Source organism: Schistosoma mansoni, chromosome 1 (genome assembly GCF_000237925.1).
Source record: "Schistosoma mansoni strain Puerto Rico chromosome 1, complete genome".
In the NCBI taxonomy this organism is placed as follows: domain Eukaryota; kingdom Metazoa; phylum Platyhelminthes; class Trematoda; order Strigeidida; family Schistosomatidae; genus Schistosoma; species Schistosoma mansoni.
Genome location: NC_031495.1, coordinates 18,363,749 through 18,388,741, shown reverse-complemented (window position 1 = coordinate 18,388,741; position 24,993 = coordinate 18,363,749). Strand labels below are relative to the sequence as shown.

General features: G+C 30.3%; 1 protein-coding gene across 1 annotated transcript in view; it reads right to left on the bottom strand.

The window, feature by feature from the left end:
* Window positions 1-24,993, bottom strand: part of Smp_173190 (putative calcium-dependent activator protein for secretion) — a gene marked incomplete at its 5' end in the record, with an annotated part of 70,579 nt that overhangs the window by 16,254 nt on the left and 29,332 nt on the right. Inside the window, 10 exons of the mRNA XM_018793519.1 lie at window positions 3,446-3,604; window positions 5,543-5,696; window positions 10,303-10,846; window positions 12,524-12,680; window positions 15,121-15,200; window positions 15,920-15,958; window positions 18,698-18,821; window positions 20,367-20,535; window positions 22,520-22,844; window positions 23,689-23,973. Coding sequence (XP_018648023.1) covers window positions 3,446-3,604; window positions 5,543-5,696; window positions 10,303-10,846; window positions 12,524-12,680; window positions 15,121-15,200; window positions 15,920-15,958; window positions 18,698-18,821; window positions 20,367-20,535; window positions 22,520-22,844; window positions 23,689-23,973 — 2,036 coding nt within the window. The remainder of the gene's footprint in view (window positions 1-3,445; window positions 3,605-5,542; window positions 5,697-10,302; window positions 10,847-12,523; window positions 12,681-15,120; window positions 15,201-15,919; window positions 15,959-18,697; window positions 18,822-20,366; window positions 20,536-22,519; window positions 22,845-23,688; window positions 23,974-24,993) is intronic.

The following is a 24,993-nucleotide window of genomic DNA, read 5'->3' as shown; positions in this document are numbered from 1 at the left end:
ATTCAACAAATTGGTTATAGGTGGCACAATATTTCCACACAAACGCATACACAAAGCTACATAAATCTCACTGGACCACAACACAGAGAACCAGATAGATCATATTTGTATTAACAAAAAATTCCGACGGACAATGGAAGATGTGAGAACCAGAAGAGGAACTGACATAGCTTCAGATCTCCATCGAAACCATGAACAAGATTGAAAAAAAGAAGGACAAGAAAATAGCAAATAACAACGGTCGAACACGAGCAGGAACTCAAAACAACTGTCAACCAATATCAAAGTCAGAATCTTCAATACGAACGTCAAGACAGTTAGTTCTACTGTACGGAGCTGAAACGTGGAGAACTACTACAACCATCATCAAGAAGACACAAGTATTTATAAATAGTTGTCTACGCGAAATACTCAACATTCACTAGCCGGATACTATCAGCAACATCCTTCTGTGGGAGAGGACAAACCAGCTTCCAGCTGAAGAGGAAATTAAGAAAAGAAAAGTGGATAGGACATACATTGAGGAAATCAACAAACTGCATCACGAGGCAAGCCCTAACTTGGAATCCTGAAGGGAAACGGGAAAGAGGAAGGCCAAGGAATATATTGCGTCGGAAATAGAAGCAGATATGAAAAGGATGAATGACAACTGGAAAGGATCGACCAGGACATGGTTGGATGGAGAATGCTGGTGGGCGGCTTATGCTCCTTCACGAGGGATAACAGGCATAAGTAAGTAAGTTAAGTCTACATACATCTGTTTAATTCGTTGGAATAAGACATTTGAAAACGAAAAGAAACTATAAGTATCAGTTTAGGAGATTAAATTTTTTATGGAGCATAATTCTCTCTTTCACATAATTATGCCACAAGTTTAATAAAAGCAAAGTGGAATATATATTAGTTGACCTTAAGAGTAAAACTAAAGTGATCTTGAGATTATTTTTTCTTGACCTAAATTATGTCAAAAATATATTGAATTAATAATACGAGAAAACATCTTTTTTTTCTTTCAATTCTAATCTTCTAGAAAGTTATGTTCCCTTGTACAACCTGCTTCGTTTGTTTACTTTATTTTCGAAACTCTCCATGAATAGGTCACAACTTTATGTCAAGAAAAAGAAAAAGAAGAAAAGTTATACAACATTATCTGTGAATAATGTTGGAAAAAGAAATCCACTTACCATTGATAAATAATTTCAAAGAAGGAAATAAACAATAAATCAGACCATAATGTAAAGCAAAAGAAAACAAGCTGAAAATGAAGTGATACCAAAAATTTAAAATATTTACTTAAATGATATACACTTATATTTGACAGTGAGAATAAGTATGTGAAAGATATTCACAGTATACTCTATTACGACCAATGTTAAAAGTTTTAAATCATAAGTTTTGAAATAAATACAATGGATATGGTAGTTTTCGGATCATTAGTAAAACTGTAATAGTTCATATATATTAAAATTTCTGATCATCAAAGTTGATACTTTAATGTTTAGCTGTTTTTATGATGCATGTTATGTGAAATAAATAAAAAGTTTGCAAAACTCAATTTCAACGAACAGTAAGGAGCAAAATTTAGAAGATGTGAATTTACATTGAAGAGATTTCAATTGAAAAGGTCGATAAAATGTTGAAAGCAAAATATTAAGTTTAAATAAAATAATGACGATTGAATGCAGTTTGAAGTTTTTCACATGATCCGTACTCTTTATCTAACATTTTGTTATTCAAATCATTTTCATTAGTTTAGTATTGAGAGTTAACAAAAACCGTAGGTGATGAGTTATTGGAGTAGAATGGCAGGAGTAATAAAAACGAGCATAAAATAACATCTGAATATAATTCTGCTATAATAACTTTATCATTAACATGGTTTACAAAAACACGTTGTTATAGTTTAATAGTTATAGAATTAAAACAGATAAAACCGACTGACCGGATGTAGATAAAATTAATTATAATAACGACAAAATAAACAAAGACCAATTACTATCAACTAGTGTTATTATTGTCATGATTACTAATACTGACAATTTTCGTGTAGTAATTAAAATATAGACAGATTAACATAATGTAAAATTTAATAGTAGTATAATTAGATATATGAGTTGAATTCTAGATGGTGTAAACATATACGGCATACCAGTTTGTAAAGATACACAAAGAACCCCGCTGAATAGAAATGAGTAGTTTAAAGAGATTTCTCAAATATTTCATCTTATTCATTTCATTATCATTCACTCCGGATGACATCATAAGTGGATTTGGACTAGCAATGGATATAATATCAGGTTATATGAATCATTGCGTAACAGATTGAAACTTCAGTTACAGCGCTTCATTTTATTATTCAATCAACCGTCATATTAACTTATATCAATAGTTAATTAAATCAAACAATGTTATCGTATATAAACTAGGTACTTTACACTCAGTTACTCTATTCTTTTCGAGTCAGATCTATGGTTAGTATTATAGCACAGTTCGCAGGATATCCAGTGTATCATTGGAAAACCAGATAGATACAACAATAGGCAATGACAGTAAGCGAATAATTTTCCTTTTCGACTTCATTTCAAAAGCTGCAGTTGAATCTCTGGCTGTTAATCTCTTATATATCCCACAAATTCTAGACATTCTCATAATTTAACTATTAAATATTATTTTGTCTCATTTATTATCATGAATTGCAATCCATGGTATCTACTCATTATATGCAAATATGTCAACATCCAAAAACTTATTCACCACACTCATTATCACAGAATCATCACTATACAGATTTTTACAAAACAAGAATCGAAAAGAAATACAGATTTGTTTTGCTGAAATACTTGTTTTACTTCTCTGAATGAGAATTATGAGTTTTAATTTGCCAAATATTCGGTTATTTTGAAGCAGCTCATAATCATTTAAATATTTACTAAATAAACCTACCAAGTTAAACAAAGAGATAATTAGAAAACCAATCAGAATAACAAAATCACTTCATCTAATACTAATAATTTACATAACATTAGAAAGTTTACATTTAATGAGATAAAGTTTTCAGAAGGGGTTTTGTGGAGATTTCAGTATTTTTCAAAGTTGTAATCATGAGTCGATTGAAGCTAGATCACCATGGAAAACGTGGAAGCACTGGACGGCCCAGGTTTTCCATGGTGGTCTAGCTTCAATTGACTCATGATTTCAAGATAAAGTTTTAGAAAATAGGATATTGAAAACTTTAAATTAGCCAGATGTAATCCATAATATGATAGACAAGATTTATGCTAATTAAATACATCAGCTGTAGTAGATTCAATTACATATAGATTGTTGACCAAATAGTTTATAAATTTAAATAAAACAAACATTAAAATTTTACAATTGAATATAATTAGTTTTTTTATTTAAATATAGTAAATAAATTAAATTATATACATATGAATTTACTTACAGTTAGTGAAAGTACTGATGAAAGTAAAGTATTCACATCATAACGAGCTAATTTTATTAGATTTCCTTCTAATATTTTACCCATTTTATCATTTAATAATATTGCCATTTTTCGTTGTACACGTTCTAAATTAGTCTCTGTTTGATTTTGATATTCATGCTATTTAAAAAAAAAATTAATTAAATCATATATCTTTATAAGAATAATAAATAGATACTAGTCAGAAGAGGTTTCTCCACAAAAAGCCCTTCTAAATATATATATACTAACTTGTATAGAAAAATGTTTATATACATTTATCACATGACAATAACATAGTACTTATTTTCTTTTCTTATTCAAATAATACATTGTTCTAAACAATTACACAAGTTTATTTAGGAAAAAATGTAAGTAGGTAGATAGGAAGCTAAAAATGAATGAATCAAGAACATGTTTTTGTTAAAACAGAAAAACAAAACAAGAATCCTAATTTTTATAATTAAATATACGTAAAGAAGTAATGATGGAAGCTTGTAGAATATTCTCAAGTCAAAAAAGAAAATCTTATCTCTGATATTTTAATGAAGATTAAACTACGAGTCACTTCTGAAAACTATTAATGGACTAATATTATATATACATATATATTCCTATTGTATAACTATTAAGTGATTAGATTGTGTACATCTATATTCCTCTTATTATAAGCTTCATTTTGACCTATAGATTATTCTCACCTTAAACCTACCTGGTAATATTAGCTTATTATCCAGAGTGATTAGGTTTCAAATTGTTTTCACATTATTATTATTATTGTTTACTCTTACCCTCCATTTCCAGTCTAGTTGACCTTTCATAGTTATATATAAATGTTTTGAACAAGTATATGTGTGATCAGATTGTTCGGAATAGATTGAGCTAATATATCACACAGTTCTGATAATCTTCGTCTTCTTATTACACTATCGAAATCTATAGATTATTATTATTATACGATTTGCAGTTTTTTAAGTTATGTTCAATTTATTGATTACAGTCTCCCACGCGCGCAGCCACTTTTTGACTCGATCTTGTGTGAATGTTATTTCCCATTTTATGGTGTGATGAGTTCTGTTTGGCTGGTATATAAACCAAGTATATTTTAAATAAATGATTCGCATAGTGAAAGATGTTATTGGACGGGGTAGGTGAACCAAGGACAAATAAAGACGCTAGGCTGCTCATAGCGGTCGAACGTCATTGGTTTAGCACAGTGATGAGATTGAATAAGTCGTATTTCCATTGGTGAATAAATCAAATGATAACTAGCAGGCCTTGAAGTCACAACATTATATATATATATATATATATATATATATATATATCCGTTAAGTAAATTAGCTACCATTACACCACAAAATTAATTAATAAAAACCCCATAGAAGTTAAAATGTTTCTTGATTTCACCAAACGAAACAAAAATAGATTAGCCATTATAAGCACAGGTGGATGGTGGCTGACAGTGCAGGTTTCGTCTTACTTGAGACTCTTCAGCAAGAAGCCTTGCCACAAGATTTTGCTAGTCGACAATTGTAAGTTCTACCTGCAGTTAGTAGAGAGTAGATGCTCCCTGTGAGAATTCAAACCCATGTCACTTGCTTACACTCTCAAACAATAGGAAGAAATTTCAATGGAAAAAATGAAGTACGAAAATAAATTATCACGGAAGGGAAAAAAAAGTAAACACAGTAAAATACACAACATGTGGAAGAAAAAGAAAGAAAAGAGGTCAGTTACTCATATGCACTACTAAATGAAGGATAGCCGTACATCAGTATTCGGTACTTCGTTACCGAACGTGGTTAAGTATCAAAGCAAAAGATGACCCTTTTATGACTTTTTAGTTTATTCTTCATAACCATCAACATGGGCTTTTTTCACACTGATAAATGTCTGACTTGTTTATTTATCACTTCAAACTGAATTTTTCATACACAATATTACTGTTTATTCACAATATGAATTAATTTCAAACATTGAAAGAAAGGAGTAGAAAATATCAACATTCATACATACAATAATACAAATATTTAAAAACAAAGTTTGAATGTTTAAAGTAACAACAATAAAACTAACCATATCTTCCCCTTTAGTATCTTTTGTACATAATTTCAATATGCTTGCTTTTAGTTCAATAACAGTGTTGATCATATTACAGCATTCATTAGGTAGTATAAAATCTGTTCCTTTCGATGAACGTTTTAGCCATGAGTCAAAGCAATTCAAATTACTATTGAAAGTAAATAGTACATATATTATTTATTGTTTTACAGTTTTTTTACAAAATAACATGTAGTATATAGAAACCTATTAATTTGTAACACTTAATGTAAATGATTATATGCAACACATCTGTACAAAAAGAAATACCCATCCACTTAGCATATGACGAGTTTACTGAACAGCGATTTGTTTTATACAAATTAAAGACTATAAAATGGCCGATAATGGTGGTAGACAGGGAGAGAGATTATCACCGAGACTAGGCCAAAAAAGCATTAGATAGAAATGGCAAATCAACTGATTAGGCTGCGAATCTTCATCAACTAAAGTGATTGGATATGCGTAACACACGAGCTATACAACGACTAGCCTGATGTTCATTGGTGGTAGTCAAATTTAGAAATAAAAGGAGCATTAAGCAACTGGAAACATGAAATCGGTGTATGGAGTTATTGAGTTTTAAAACTAGGGAGTGTTGTGGTTCACAGAATTTTCAGTTGAGGTCTAAAACTTGTGTATTATTATCATAGTATTGCATGATTTAAATGTTTCATTTTAAACTATATTCTTCGTGGACAGTTTCCACTATTATTATTATTATTATTATGAACATAAACAAAACAAAGGTTACTCAATGATAAAGTCTTGAATATTCTAAACTTCATTTATGAAAAGTTCTAATATTATTTGCAATAATAAAAGAAGATTAATGGCAAAGATTATTCCAGTAAAATGTGTTAATCAAGAAAAAAAAGATTTCAAGATTACTAAAAAAACATTTTTTTAAAATTGTAATTTCCTGAAAAAACAAAGTATAATTTTGAGAAATAATGTAACAACTAAAGATTGTCATATAACAGGAAATCAGATGATAAATCTTCTAGAAAGTTTAGTTAAAAAAAAAATGAAAATGCAAATAAATATCTTAATGTGATTCGTGTATAAACAACGTAAAGAATATTTAACATAAATAAAAGATTACAACTAATTTGCAATGTTTCATATTGTATTGCAAGAATCCAAAAGAAAAAAAACTATGGGAACATTAGATTGCAACAGTAATTACCCATTGAATATTATTAACCGTGAAGATTTTTTAACTAATTTCGCTTTTACTAACACTGTAGGTATGATAGCGTGGTTTGCTGTGATGAATAGGAATTCTAATGTACTGGTGTCAGGTTATATCAGTATAGAGAAGAAGAAAAATGTACCATATGAAGTATTTAGACTTTAGCTAAGCAACAATCAGTGTGGCGAAATATTGCGAACTTTTATGAAAAAGCAATGGAAAAAAATCCGTATTATTATTCATCGTTTAAAGATCCCCATCATATTAAAAGACTAACATATTGAACGAAGAATATTCTTTTCGATAAATTCTCTTCAGGTTCTACAATTATATACCCAAATTAATAATCCGAAAAAATGGCCAGGTTAAAGGCAAAGTACATCGTTTAAAGCATGTAAATTTAGGATTGTCAAACCAAGTAGAATAAAATTGTTAATGTTGATATGACTCATATAGAATGTTAACTTGAATCTGTATATATGTAAAGTGAAAATTTAAGATCTGTGATCAGAATAAATATGGGTCAGATAGGGTGAGAGAGATATGATAGTGCAATTACAATTCGACCAAGTGGAAGACTAAATGTGTGAAAAATTAGTGAGACGTAATAAGGAGGGATCAATGCGATGTGAATGAATCATGTATAGGGGGGATTAATAATGATATTTAACCAATAATAATAATAATAATAATAAAATACAAAGATTTGTGAATAAAGATAAGAGAGACAATTACATTTGACTACGAAAGGTCGTAAGTACATAGTCAAATTAGGTCATACAATAGCTAAGATTATTGTTGATTAATTGGCCTTGTGGTTGGCCAAGGGAGGAGTAAGGGTTGGAGATATTTCTTCTGTACGCATAGCTCTGGTTTCTTCATCCTGATGGCTACTGCCTCCGCCGTTTGAAGGACCTTAAGCCTGACAAGCTTTGGCAAATAATTACTGACCCTATAAATAATTGAAAAGGATTGGTTTATACTGGCACTATGACCAGTTTGTACTAAATGGGCCAAAATCGAGCTGTTTACTTTCCTCATCAAACCTTTGCTTAGCCACGCTGGGAGGTGTTCACGAGCACGAAAATGTAAATTCCTAGAACTTCGACCAATGTAACTTGCTCCACAGGAGCAGTCGAACTGATAAATACAAAATGAGGTGGTCATTCTAGGTACTTCATCTTTACGCCTCGGTGTCACCATTGGACGCGTAGAAAATACCAAACATAGTTCACCGGCGTTGAAAGATTTCTGGATAGATCTGAGTAATCTCTGAGTAAGTATTTCGCTAGCTGCATCCCCCCTGAATTGTAGGCGCATGAACAAGGACTTCTTCTTGACCGTTTGGATTTCGCCTATTTTCACTTTCAAGATCATATATTTAATTATAAACTTTCTGGGGTAACCGTTCTGCCTCAGAGCATTATGCAATGTGTTTATTATTCAATTGTAGCAAATAGAAAATAGTAGGTACTATTGCAATAATCGAGCAGATAGATAAATAGGTAACCAAGAGAATATAATCAGGTCATCATGTTAATAAACGAAGAGGTGAACAACTAAGAAATTGCCTTCATTTTTGATATCGAGTGACTAGAGGTAATTGATAAGAGGTCCAGGATCTAAGTTTATTTCTCGTCAACACTAAAGAACATGACAATTTAAATACGATCTCGAAAGAACTGACGTTCGATGTGGGATTTAAAACCATGTCCCTTAGTGTTACAATGAGAGAGGATCTCGCTAAACTGTATGGGTCAAAAATAACCTTTTCTAAGTGTGAGGTGCTTACGTGAAATGATCATACGTTAGTAATCAACATCCCATTGTTTAATTTTTATTTTTCCCCAAATTTAACCGATCCCCTATAATCACTTAAAACCAACAAGCAAAGTCATTGCATGCTATGGTTGAAGCGATTACGGGTTCACCTAATCAAGAAATTAAAATTTTTAAAATAGAATTACAAAAATAAGACATTTACCAAGTAAGTTCTGGGGATCTAACAACCCCAACAATGCATTTAGCTATCGAACTACTCAAACCGGTGGGGACAGTGCAACCTAATTGATAAACTTTGATTGGCACAAACGACGAGACGAATAACACTCCTTGTAACGAAGTGAGCAATCAGTCGAAATCACTTTTAATAAAATGTTGGTATAAGGGATTCGTAGGATTGATAGAATTTTAATAGAAGTTTAAAACACGAAATAAGTTATATTGTAGGAAAGATCAGATTTACAATAATAATAAATAAATAAATAATGAAGTGAACTTGTTAATATGAATCTTCAATCGTCATTTATCAAGCTTCAATTAGAAACATTATCTTAAAACTGTATCCATTGGAAATAGTTTTCCCCACAAATAAATCAAACTAACGATCCATCAATATTGTTAGACAGTAATAGAAAATATACCGGTAACCCTATATCTCAGTGATTGTCAGTTGAATGCTTAACGGTCTTAATTAAATATTCGCAGAAAGATAAATTGATGATGGAATATAGTGTCGAATTGACAGTACAGCGAATGGTGATTGGATCATTGACCGATATCATACGAAAAACAAAATAAGATGTGTAAATTTTTTTAATGAATAATAAAATAGTTATGACCAGTAAAACATGTCTATTATTTAGGTTAAAAAATTATGATTAAAATATGAATTTCAGGAAGAAAGAAAGGGAAAATAAATTCAGGGTTATTTAATATGAAGACTATTGACTATTGATCTGTTAATTAACCTTAAAAAAAATGAGAAGTTATATTTTGAGAAAAAGAAGGGACAGAAACCACAAAAACAACGCCGTTCAGTATAACTTTACTACTGTTATTATTAATTAATTAATTGAATAAATACCAACTACTATGATAATCATAAGAACTTGTGTTCCCCTTCTACTGCCCATTTCTAATTAAAAAAAGGAATACAGAATGGGTAAATATACACAAATGTACATAAAAGTGACTGACATTGACTGGAGGAAAGATGAAGCATGAACACAGAATGATTATATAAAGAGATACAGATGACAGAGTGAAAGAAAACTTGAAGCAGTTTTATTTTTTATATGGATTAGAGAAAAATAATATTTGTGAATAAGCTTTTGTATTTCATTGTTTAAAAACTAGTGATAGTCAGGAGTATTATGTGTATATTGCTAATTATGATTGGATACTAATTCGTTCATAGTTCAATTGATCACGATAATAATGGTAGTAATAATAATGATCTAATTCCCCATGGATACAGGCACAGAATTCACTATATGAACTTAAAGATCAAAAGTATTGATATTAGCTTTACTCGTTTGCTCTTACTACACAATAAAGCATTCTATCAGTAGAACAAAAAGGTGTATAACGAAAAAGATCATATTTTGAAACAGATTAGTTAGTGGACAATAGGTAATAAATATAACCATGTTTGGCAAAAAACATTTTACTATACTGTAATGTGCCATATTCAGTGGGGAAATATCCGAAAGAAAAGAAATTATCATGGAGTTTAATAAATATTTGAGATCGAACTTACCGTTGAGCCGCAGCATCTATCATATCACCAGCCATCATTTTTAATCGATTATCCATATGTTCAGCAAATATTATATCAGGCCAATGTAATTCTCGAATAAAATTTTGCAATGCTTCTAATTTCCATAATAATTCACTTGAAGTAACTGGTATACAATTTGTTGCACCAATGGATGTCGGATTTGTTGCAGCTTGTGTAGCAGCACTGGCTGCTGCAGTGGCAGCTGCCATTAAACCACCTGTGCGACTTGCAACATTCGCTGCATTGGCTGCGCCAACTGCAGCTGCACTAACTAATGAGCCTACATTGCCTAAAGCACCAACAGTTTCTAAAGCGGATGCTGCAAACCCTGTAGTCGTTGAGGTTATACCGGTAGTAGTAGATGAATCAAAACTATTTGTGTTATTTTGATTGTTTAATTGTCCATCGATACCACCATTAATAGACTGAGCAATTGAGGCTTCCATAAGATCAACATAACGCACAACTAAAGGTGCAAATATTTGTGTAAGTTGTTGATGAAATTTTCCCGATTTTAATGAAACTAAAATAATAAAAAAACAATATCTGTAATATACATCTATAGTGTAAATATTATACTCTATCAATACAAAGGTTCACCTTTTTTTTAAAAAAAAGACTAAAGCTGTCAAAAATAATGATAAATATTCAACATATGGATAGATAGATCCTAAGAAAATGAATGCTTGATTCGTGGTAAAAGCAAGTTGCGTAGGAAGATTTAAGATGTTATATTTCTACAATATTGATACGATATAAGCACAAAGATAGATAACATCACTCGCCTAACTATATGAATAAAGAGAGATAAGTGAGATGTGCATAATTTTAAATAAAGAGTTGTTGTTCTTAAACAAATAATCGACTAGTGTAAAAAAAACGTAAAAGTAAAAGGAAAAACTGGAGTGTTTGAAAATTGTTTTTCCCTGTTTGACGTTACTTAATCATTTCAAAATCATGGAGGAATATCACTTTACCATCTGATTGTAGATGAATAACTCATTGTAGTATATCAGACATTCTAGGAGTTACTGATGTTCATTTGTTTAAATTTGGAATTGGATGTGGACTGAAATGCATATCCTACAAATGATAATCATTTGAACGTGGTGTATTATTTACTAATATTGGCTAAACGTCTATACGTGTACATAATTTAATACATCAACAAATCATTGTTTCCATTACCAACAACTATTTTAAAACTGGTAGTACTTGAAAAGGTTAGGATACATAAATCCATACTAGAAATCAAATAGGTTGAAAGTGATTCAGAGCTAAACAAAAGTTATACCAAGTCTTTAGAAAAGCAGAATTTGATCATCAAGAATCGTTTTATTTAAGGGATCTGATTCATCTTCCTGAGAAACTTAATTCTAAAGGGACGAAACTCTTGGCAGCTTTAAATTCATAATTGGAAGCGAAAAACACGCGGGCAAAACCATGGTCTTGTACATCACACACCATCTCGCCTCCTGTTCAACCCTCACGTATACAGAAACATCGGCAATTCAACGTTTAAAATAACTGACCACCTTCCGTACAGCATACAAAGTCTTTAGTGAAAGATAACCCTTTTTCACCTTTCTGCATTTGAAAACATTAGAATAGACTAAACTAGATGCAATACCAAATAGGCTTAAAGCAGCATGCACATGTAAGATACATCGCCAAGAAGACATTAGTGGAATACAGTTAGATATAAATAAATAAAAAGTTTTTTATGCAACAAATGACACTTAAAAATAATTTCTTATATTATATTATCTAAATCATTCATATTTTTTAAATCCACGATAAACTATAAATACATAATCACAGTAAAACATCCAATAACTAGTAACTGATCTCGCAAAGTTGTGCTTTATTGAAAAAGGAAACAACGGAAATCTTTTTTAAGCAGTGTAAATCTAACAAACCTAAAGAATTAAAGTTTATTTACGATATGAAACCAAATTTGAGAACTGCCAAATATACACAAGATAAAGGTCAGTCATTGAACTAAATATTTACCAACAATATCCATACTTAATATTGATATGCGTTCAAAGCCGACAAATAACTTCTCGAAATAGCCAAATAATTTATACATAACAATGATAAATAACACTGAACCAAAACAAACTTCAATCCTTTTAGCATTCAGTACAAAGCAGAAATATATGAATAAACCTGTAACTGAACTGAAATGAACACAAACCTTCTGAACTTAGGTAATCATTTAATAGTTGAAATAATGGAAAACTATCCCAGCAATCGGGTGGCATTGTTTCTAATACACCAACCATATCGACTGAGAAAAAATTCCAGAACAATTCTGCATGTTCAGTTAACAAATCTTGGAACCATGAAAACGCCTGGAAGACAATCATTGAAATAATAATAATAAATATATGATAAATATGCACGGTGAAGAGAATATTTAAACATATTATTTATCAACAACCTTTCCACAATAAAAGTCAGAGGAATATAACCAGAGTGTCGAAATGAAAAACATAGACACTTAATTCTATTGTGACCGATCATGGATTTTCACAGTTGATTATTAATTAATACAATAAAATGATACGACTAATTATTAATTCCTAATTTACAAAAATTATTTTCAAATGACTAAAATCAATTGGAACGATAAACAAATTTTATTTAAAAAAGAAAATGAGTCTTAACGTGAAAAGGTTACATTTCTGTGACTATGGGAAAATATTTTTACATTCCATTTATCCAGAATATATAATCCCTATTCCTTTATTTATATTTCCACATAAAATAAATAATCTCATGGGTATGGGGTAATAAGCAAGGACTAAAAATGGGGAAGAAAACAGTTGAAGATTAATTTTGCATCATTAAAACGAATAACTAGAAGCGCGTAAAAAAAGTAATACTGTTGTTTGGATATCAACAGCTTTTCAACTTTTGTTCATTGACCTTTAAAAAGACATAAAAAGAGAGTAAGCAAAGAAAAAAGAGTCTTTATATTTCCATTGTTACTATAAAAAAACAATAAACGAAGTCCCTGGATAAAAAGGGTAAAAAAGCACGACGCACGAAGAGAAAAAGAAAAAATTATAAACGGTGTAAAAAATCCCTCAACATATTATTAAGATTCACCGATTAGTAGTAGTTCAAATTTAGTACACAGAAGAGCAGTGATGGAAATATTAATAGTTCTAATAGTCCTCTATAATCTAATAAAATTGTATAGTTTTCTTCTAGTTCACACCCATGATTAGAATATGGCTGGTTCTTAACGTCACCCAGTTGATGTCGTATCATCACATGATTCAACGGTTTACTTATCTGATGATTTAACAGTGATTGAGAATGATGTCCCTGATGTATTCATAATCATGAGTTCGACAGAAGGACCATAATCACTGGGTTGAGGTCCGTTGACAGTTCTCGACGCAAAGTATGGCTAAGCAGAACCGTAGAAACCAAGAATCAGGAAATATTGTACTGTCGGTCGGTATGTTAAGCCTATATACCTTATTTTTGAATATTACAAATATATTATTTGTTTATACCATATACCTTATTCTAGATTCTGGACATGCCAATTTACCCATTCTTCTTAAGTCACGTTTTTACCTTGTTAATTGTTCGCTTATCAACCTTGACTGTTTTTATATGAGCGTATGCGTGCACACTTTTTATCCTATTCATCACATGACTGTAATTTACTTTTATCTGGCTATAAATATTGACTAACACTTGACTAGACGGGGTTGGCTCACACGCCTAATCCACCGCGAGTTATTTCTCATCACTCTCATTTCCTGTCCAGATCAATCAGTGTACAAAACATATCTATTCAAAATCTATTCTCGTATTCAACTTATTTAATTCCGTTATTCACCAACGCGATTTAAGTCAATAATGGTATACGAGAATAGTCAGGATGTATATTTCGACAGCAATCATTCATACGATTTAACTGGAGTCAGATTACGGGCCACTAAAATATGTCGTCGCTTGTTTGTAGAAATATTCATAGCAGGTTGAATGATCTTTGTCTTTTTGTCAACTAATTTATCCGATGAAAAGACTATTGGTTGTGAGCAGAAATATTCATTGAGCAATAAATATAAGAATGCGGTCTGGTCATACATACATATAAGTAGTGAACACCAATAATCTTGCTGGAAGTAGAACCTAATGAATGAAGTCCTTATGTTTAGCATGCAACGTTGAAATCACTTAACTTTAATCCAGGAGTTCATATCTCTAAATAATAGCTTATTTTCCAGAGTAATGAGGTTTTCTCCTATTCTCTATTTCTAGCATAGTTGACTTTTTTTTGTATATAAATGTTCTTAAAAAGTAAATGTGTGATCAGATTGTTCGAAAAGTATTGCACTAATATATCACATAGTTCTGATAATCTTCGTCTTCTTATTACACTAACCAAATTTATCAAAGCACTAATTGCTTCAAACATTCACAAGTCTCAAAAGAGAACAAATATCTAAAATAGTTAGGATTGTTTCACAAGAATAAATGGAAATGTGTGTTTGCTCTCATATACATCAAAGTAGAATGATCAATATGTACAATACGTCTCATGGTTCAGAACAACCGTTATTTATGAATATTTCTCTCAAGATAATTAATATACGGTCAGGACATTGTAAAAGCGGGCGAATGAATAGGTTTTCATCAATAATTTCAAATGCTCCTTGCAGATAAATGCTTCTGAATTCCTCAGCATGGGAAAAATATTTACATACTCAAATTAACAAGAAATCACGTTATTAAGCTTTAGAGTATATATATATATATATAACATACTTCTGCATGATGTTCTTCATTTTGACGTAGTACCTCAATACACAATTCACCCAAGTGAATAAGATCAGCCAAAGTCTTACCTGAGTAGATAGATGAAGAAAATATTGAGAAGAAATGTCAGTAAAAACATGAGTTAGATGTTAGCGTTTTATATTACATTTTCAGACCTTTCAAAATCGGAGGACATTACCAATATATATAAAGTACAGAATTTTAGTCAAACTAAGTAGTGTCGAATCCAATATTTTGTGACATAACTAGGTTGAATAAGAGATAGCATTTTCAATTTTGAATGACCTAGTTCCAAATATCGTTTTTATCAGGACAAATTAGCATCTTGCATAATTCTTTTTCATCAACGTTAGTTTATTAATCGATCTTAGTAAAAGGTGCCCTTAAAAAATGCCCGAAATCTTCCCGATCAACAGTATAGAATCTGAGGTTCGGCTGCGAGATAAAGATAATAATAATTCAAGATGTTACTGAATTATATTTAATTACAATGAATAACATTTTAAAGTCGGTATTTTAAATATATTAGGCACAATAACTGTAGTACAGCTCAATCAACCAAGCCTACTAAAACATATTTTTACAAAAAAACAAAAAAAAGGAAAAACGGGAAGGCAACTGAATCCTTCATTTATCGTTGAATAATTTGATAAATAATTATTAAGTAATTTGACTGAAGACAATTTTGACGCTTTAAACAAACAGTTACAAAAAGAATGCTATTTATGTGATTTATTTCCAACAACATTTTTATAGTAATAAAATAATTGTATTCCAATCAACTTACTACTTGTTTGAGAATATTCATTGCCTTTATCACGACCGCCTAATATAGTGAAAAAAAAACAAAAATGAAGTAGCTATCAATTATTTAAAGCTCTGGTCAGTTTATGTATATGAAGAAGAATGATGGACAAGTATAGAGATATCAAAGTGATTTAATTTTACAATAACATTTTTTGTTTTTAGATGGGAAATGAAAACTACCTTAAGAAAAGTGAAAATATTCATACAAACTAATAGTTTAAATGATCAATAAATATGATTATAATCAGTGAAATAACAAGAAAGAAATATAAGTGGCTATCAGGACTCAGTGACCGAGTGGATAACGTGATGGCGTTTGAAGCGAAAGGTATTGAGTTCGAGTCTCAGAGTGAACATCAACTCTGAGATGCATGCACATCCAGCTGGCGAGTCCCAAATAGGACGAAACGCGCGTCCTGGATTCCACTGCTAGCCACTATCCATCTTTGCTTACAAATACAAGTTCTGTTCAAAACAGCAAAATAAACTAATTGAAATATAAACATTTGATAGGTACTTAAATAATCTGATTGAATAACTAAGACAATAATTAGATTTTAGATAATTGTCTAGAGACTTCACAAAATATATAATGCTATATAATAAAATTCTAAGTATCATATAATCACATTTTATGATCTTTTATAAGAAATGTTTCCTGATTTACATTGGTAAATGAATGGATTGAAAACTTTCTGTGAAACTTATCTATACAAAAAGAATAACAAAATACCTAATTTCAATTGAAATAAAGTCACCAAACACTTGTTACACACAAAGAAAGCACAAACCACACGAATTTTCTACATTGAGGTACCATAGGAATTCTTAAAATTATTTCGAGACTTTGTTTTGCCTCATGTTAGTGAATGAGGTTACAGAAAGGTTCACATAGAAATCTAAATTTAAGATGTAAACCAGGTATTTCAAGTGCAAAATTCTAACATGTTTAAAGAACTTTGCAACGATTAATTCGATTTTCACAACTAATATCAAGATTTATTTACTGTTAAAACGCATGCACATGACCGTATATTACAATATCCCTCTAAAATATATTTTTCAGATTAACGGCTTTTCACAATACCCTACATGTAATAAATTGTTTGCAGATATATTTGTAAACTATTCTAATATACAGCGTTTAAAAGCAAGGAGAATTTGTGTTACACAGCTGAGACTATCGGTGGTGTCAGCAATAACAGAAATAACTTTAAAGTTGACTTCAAACGAATGGAGCCTGAAGTAATTTATACTTATTAACAAGACCAGCTAATTTTAGAGTAAGAGACGCAAGCACCTAGAATGTATTAGCATTCACACGGATATGTTCCTATTCCATAATGATCCAATGAATTTGTTCTTCTCAACCCAACGCGTTTTAAATGGTCTAAAATGATTTTCTTCTCTGAAGTAGAAATTAAGCTATTGACATCTCAGTATATGGTCCAAACTCTGCTCAAAAATGTAAATTTTCTTTCTAAAAGCTGTTTTTTACGGAAGCATAATGTTAATGCGATGATAGCTAAACGCTTCTCAAAAAACGACATCAATTCATTTAAACATGCTAAACACAAACTATTGTAATGTAAATAAGTCACTGATAACGATAGTAATACTGCAACATCACTTTTATTGACTCTTTTTATCAATAGAAATCAATTAAATGCTTAAAATGTCCTAAAGGATCATGATATAAAAATTGATTTACTTTTCACAGAACTGATGAGAAAAAAAATTGGAGGTTTTAATTTTTAAAAACCGTTGATGTTCTATTCACATGCGCATAAATTTCCATGATATAAATAGAAAGACATAAAACGTCTGTTTAACTAATAGTAATTTTATTATGATATAATGCCTGAGATTAAGATCATCTGGAACGTTTTCAATGTTGACTATATTGTTCAAGGCACTTTTAATCTCTTATTTCCATTCATTCACGTAGTGAATATTTCATATTAGAGTATGATTCTCATCAACGATTTTTTCTAAGTAGACGGAATTTCCTCTAATATCATGTCAAGCATGAGGTAATTGAACAAAGATCGGTGTGAATCACATATACAATAGATGTTGGGGCTTGAAATAAAGTCCCATCAGCACTGATTAAGTCAGGAAATCGATGCGATCATCTTACTACTTCTATGAAAACATTCTCCCCATTAACTAATTAAATTTATAAAATAATACTATTACAAAGCATCATATAATATATCAATGGATTAAGATAGGAAATAGTTGAAGTTATAGATATAACTATATTTCCTAATTTTTTTAAAAACGACGAAGAAAATCTGAGTGGCAATTTCAAAAAATTCCACTTCGAAATATGTAAAACGTGATGTTTGTATCATGTGATTAGCTGAAGTTACTGTAAAAAAAAATATATGTACAGATTTGCTGAGTCTTATCGAAAAATTATAGAAGTTTATTCACCCATTAATTTAGTGACATTTAAATTTATGTAAGTAAATAATAATAGACAAACTGTATATTTATAGACAGTGGCAACAAAGAAGAAAGAGCTATTAGATAGTAGGATGACTTCAGAAAAGTTAGGTATCGACTATGTAGCAGTAACATGATACATCGGTAAGTTACAACAACAGATCGTCAATCTTTAATAAAATTATAGATTATATTTACTTGAATTTTACTTGAATACCAAGTCAATAAGAGACACTAAAGTTGATAATTAGGTTTAAAACAACAGTTAAAATTCAATTTGAAACACAAGAAAGAGTTCTACGCTTACTTTCGATTGCTGCATATTCAGATATACGAGCATAATTGACCAAAGCAGCTTGTTCTAAACATCGCCTTATTACTTCGCGTACTTCTTCAGCTGAAGCTGGAGCACCGGTATCTTTCATAAGGACCTATAAGAAAAAATATATTCATTGCTAATAAACACAAATGTTCATATTATTAACAAGAGACAATTTATTAACAAATCGTTTTCATCAATTAAATCTAATCAACAATTAATTGAACTGAGAAAAATCTTATGTTCAATGTATCTAGAAAAATAAATAAAACTGTCACTAATAAACATCAGCAGACCTGAAATATGTATAAACGGTGTTGAGTATTGAGAAACAAATACGTCTTTGTCAGTTTATTATTGAAATAAACAAATCTGTGATTCTAAATAAACCTTATAGAGAAGTTTATTTATCATCCACCCCCAATCTACTATAGCTGACCTAATTTATATTATTCTACATATTACGTAACTTCTGATTTGTAATCCCATTTTTCTATCTCTCACCTCCAAGTCAACTATATATATTCTGATAATTTATCTTACGATTTTATTTCACCTATAAACTGATTCAAGTTAACACTTCATATTAGTCATCCCAAAAACATTAACGATTCGATCTTATTTTATATGACAAACAATCCTTGATTCACATATTACAGTTTCTTAAATTGATGTACTCTGCCTTAAACTTGGCCAATCTTCTTTTATGGATTATTAATTTATAATTGTAGAACCTGATGAGAAATTATTGAAAAGAATATTCTTCGTTCATATAATTGTGTTTTAACAATATATTTGTAATATCCCAATGAGTAGAAAAATTAGATTTTCTAACGTTTCGTGACTCAGTGTCAGCCGCTTCTTCAGAGAATAAATAACCAAATTGGTTAACCAATTTGGATATTACAAATATATTATTTATTTATAACAATCTACCCAATGCTCAATTTATTCAAAATCTGTGATTCGTTTACCTGGACTTATTTGAACAGCATGTTATACTGTAACATGATAGAAACCATTATCAGTCAGGGAGCTGACTAATTTTTTGTAATTGATAAATCTCTAATCCTTCTGTGTTAGTCATTTCAGCAGACGACTAGTTATCAAAATGCGGTTAAATCTACCACAAATGAAAATATGTTTAAAATGAACAGTCTAACAATTATTATCAGAAATGGACACATTTTACTAATATGATTCCTAATGGTAATGTCATTTTGGAAAGACCGGAAATACTGACATAAATGGCAACCTTTTAATGTCTAATCTATGGTTTTGAAAAATATAAGGGATAAATGCAGAAAAATTAATTTTATTCATCTGTTTTTGCAATAGGAAGTCGAAGCTGTTACAGCATTGTAATTTCATTGATGAATGCACAAATAATCTGCATTCTTAGACTGGAAGCTGACAGTAAAAATGTTTATAGACTAGATGAGATAGCAAGCGTTGAATTACGGTACAAGGAAAATTAATTTGTATATGAACACATACACTTCTTAACTATATACCTGTTTGGTTTTAATATATGTTCTACAGAAAATTGAAGTATTGAACGTAAATGTATTTTATAAAAAGTGTATCTACCAAAATTTAGTCAATTCAAAATATAATATTATCAGAGCAAAAATATAAATGCTAGTCATTCACTTACTCTTTCTAACAATCCCAGAGTTAATTTCAATGCGCCTTCTGGACGCCCAAAAGGAAAATAATAACGAAACTCTGTAATTTGTTTTTCTAAAAGAGCATAAAGACGTTGACGAATCCCCATGAACATTTGACGTTCATCAACTAAAACAGTTCGGATATTTGTATCTTGTCTTAGTAAACAAAAACAAAGAAAAGAAGTTAAAAATAAGCCGATATTATTTGCTAATTTATTTACTCCTGTATTGCTGAATAAGAACATTTTCGAACAATATCAAAAGTAGTAAGAGTGTAATATAGAAACGAGCTTGAAGTAATAGCTATAAATTTCGGCTCGATGTTAGTTAATTAGAAAACAGGCCTTATAAAAGAATGGATTATGAAAAGTAAATGACAATATTACAAAGGGTTAACAGAATTTAAATAATTGATGAAATTATTGAAGTTTTCTAAAAGCTATTTTATTCTGTAAATCTAAAACACAACATATAAATTTATTTATACGGGTACAAAAAGTTATCAGTCTTCTCACAACATAAAAGGATTTTACAGAAGACCTTACATCATTACTGGTTATAGCTAGGGGTTTAGGGTTAACGGTTTAAGGTTAGAAAATAAATATTTGGTTGGTTTGTGTATTATCAGCAATCTGCACAGGAAAAATTGAGAATTTGATACATTTCAAACAATCACGTTTATTCTACGATGGCAAAAATGATTTTCATCACTTTAAATGTTTTAGGTGCTTTAAAGATCAATTCCTATTGCGTTTTTTACATAATATAAAGGGTAATTAAATTTGAATTTAAAACCAAGGAATGGTTTTCACAATTCTAAATGGCTCATTACCATACTTTACTTTTTACCCAGAAAGCTTGTGCAGATTGATATACTATTTATGACCGAAAATACTGATTTCGAGAATTTTAGAAATTCTCTCACAATTATGATGACTATTAGGGCAGATTCTTTAAAATAGTTTTATTTTGAAGCAAATGTTAACAAACATGATTCACTATCATTATTCATATAACTTGATTTTTAAGTGGTTATAATTACCTAGATAATTTCACTAGCTCAAATAAAAAGAATAAGATTACATAGAAACCGGTACAAGGCCCAATTATTACAATTTTATTCGAAAAGAAACTTCGAAAAATTACCCGTAACCAACTGGTATTTGTTTTCCATAACAAAAAAGTGATGAATTTTAATTTCATGTCTCAGTAATGATAAGTATAAGAACTCGTAAGTTTATTTGATTCATTGAATTGTACTGAAGGAAACGTATAGAGGAAGTTAAGCTATTAATATCAGTTCAATTTTCACACGTAAACATAGCACAATCACTTGAATAGTCGCCTAACGTAAATGAATGTAAACTTATTGCTAAACTAATTTCAATGAGAAAGTTAAACATGAGCTTTGTTTTCTATTTGAAAAAATTAAGTAATTTATAAATTCACATAATATACACCTGAAAAATTGTTTTTTCTCAAGCTATAAATATATGAAGTGAATTAATTTGATGCAGACGAAATTGGGATTGTTTTTGGAGTTTCCGACTACAAGTGAACCTTATTAAAGGATTATCTCTCTTTGTAATTATTTTAATAGTTCAGTGAATTTAAATACTATCATCTTATAGAATTTCAGTTTAATTCACTGTACTTAAATTGCTTTTATCTCTGCTTCACTTAACTTATGGAATAGAAGGAGTACGGAAAAATAAGAAAAAAATAAAAACAATAGATTTCACGAAGTATCACACTAAATGTTTCTACTTTGCAACTATATGAATCTATTATTTAAAATGGATAGCCCATTAACTACATATAGATAGAACTTATTAGCAACTGACAAAAGAGTAATTATTCAATGAAGCTTATACAATTTGTTTTTTATAATCTTTGTTATTTTCATTCATTAAATTTACCAACAATCGGAAAATGCCGAAAAAGATTAAAAATATCTGGCAACAAAATTCTGATGTTCTGTTTGCATATATATTCACGGTTAGTGACTGAAATATCAGTCAGTCTTCATGTGATTTTAATATAAGCACAATCTTAGTGATATACGTTACATTTTCAATAAGGAATTTATTTCATGATAAATTTGAAATAATGATAATCATTACAACAATGAAGTACTTACGTATTACCGAATACATGACAACAACAAAATGCATATGAATAATGTATAATAGCTGGATCTATAATTATGCCTTGTTCAGCTCGATCAAGTAGATCACTTAAATAACATAGATGTCTATGGCAACCACGTACACCATAACGCGCACAATATTCATCTAATATAAACATTTGACTTGGACTAAACCAACCAAGTGATACATATGAATCTTTCATACGATAATCTAATGATTTTGATTGTAATAAAGCGAATAATTCAGCATGATTCACTTTCCATGGTTCAATACTAACAAATTCATCAAGACCATGTTTACGTGCACGATCCACATCTAAAAGTGTAATGAAGGTAGAAGATAATTCAATGTCAATGAAGAAAGAATACGAAATATTAAAAACTTTAAAAGTATAAAACGTAATAATAATAGCGGGAAATGTTTGTTGGTAATAATATATAAATTTCTACATCAACAATTTATAGACCAATGTCCTACCTGATATGAGAGCTGCCGTTGAAACAATTTATCACACGATACCACGAACTTACTAGTCAGATGTAAACTCTTTTAGTTCTAAAACAGCTATTGCTTACTGATTGAGGATGTTTTTTAATTATCTAGTACTTAGTGAGGTCGTTCATTTAATAAAATGTCGGTTGGATATTGATTACTTGTCACAATGTTCTTTTTGTTTTTAAGCTGAGATAAGTATTAGTTAAAAAGAACCGAACCAGTTGGTTCGTCCTTCTAATGAACGACTAATTAGCTACATCATATCAGTATTCAAGATAGTGGGTCTAAAGAATCAACAATGCAAAGTTGATTAGATTATTTTAGTAAGGCGAGTCTGAGTAGACTTTTCAAATGAGAAAAACCGGTTAACAGTGATACAGAGAGATTCCGGTTTCAGGATACTGTACGTTTAACTGGTTTTCGTCCAACCTGTCAATAATATTTATTGTCTGTACTTTTGTTTCGAAATTATAATCATTTGAATCGATTCAATTTAGTATGCGTAGTTAACTGTCAGTCTGAAAAGATATTATATTTTAAGTTAAGCGAAGTATCTAAAAATCCTGTATTAGAAACTTTTTCTTGACTTTCATTTCTAAGCATTAGGGTAAAATTTCTCATAAAATATAAAACACACAATGCATAATATCATATTTTTACTCACCACCTTGAGTTCTACTTCCAATACTGGAAGTATTACCACGAGAAGTTAGCATTGAGGTAGCCGACGATGATTTATTTTCAGGAATGAGGTTAATATTTTGCAAATTACTATTGTTACTTCCACTTATATTTTTTGATGGTGGTACCGGTTTATGTGTTTGACCAGTAGCACGATAAATTGCTTGTATCCATAATTGACGTTCATTTTCATCATCTGTTGCAAACATTACGCTATCACCTTCTTTGACTAAATTAAAGAAATATTTTCCGCCAGTAGCTGCTAAGTCTAAAATCAGAATGAAAAATAAATTACCTGAATAATAGAAATTTCAACTCATGGAGTATTTACAAGACCCTCCTCTTTCTTTAAGTCATTTTATGATCTGATGGTACATGACAAACATGTGACAACCAAGATAAATAATGAAGAACATATTATGTACATTTTTTGAAACAACTAACGTTAATTAAACTACATAGATTGTTCTATGAATCCAATAAGACTAGAACCTCTAGATCCAACATGCTCAACAAAAAAGAAAACATAAATTATTCCATATCTGTTTTCAATAAAAAACAAATCTAGTCTGATTATGTTAGCTCTCTCTCTGTGCTATAAGGATAAAGAAGATTTATTCATCTATTGACTTTCACTGTTTTTTCTGATATATCAATAACTTAATAAATCACAAAAATGTTGTGCATTAAATTATCATGAGAGTTTACTAGACAGATTTGCTAGTTATAGCAAACCTAGTAAGGTTTACTGTCTGTTATAACGGGAAAAATATTGGGGAAGCTGAAACTTTTGGAATTATTACTAGGATTATTATTCTTATCCATATTTTTATTGTGTGATTAGTAGATAGAGTTTTGTTGTACTTCCATATTCCGCTTATTTTAAGCCTTTAGTAAACTTACTGACCGTTGCTATACGCTTCACTAAGCCTTGTTACTGCTAACTAGATATGTACTGTTCGCTCAGCCCTATACCACGAATAGTATGTTTTTAAAATATGATTTCGTATTAAGTTTTATGTGATCAGCCACCTCAAGAGTAGTATTGTAACAGTTTTCAGCCATGACTGCACTGTGTACAACAGAGAACTAATCGGCACCCTATCCGAGTCTCCCAGTTGACGTCTACTTTAGAAGTAGCTCAAGAACCAATAAGTCTTAAGGTCTTGGTTGCTGTTCACTGGTTAATATCTCAATTCGATAAAATCAAGGTCACCGGTTCGACTGGAATATAGGCAGACAAATCGATAATCAAAATCCTAATTAGACGTTATAGCACGTGATATCG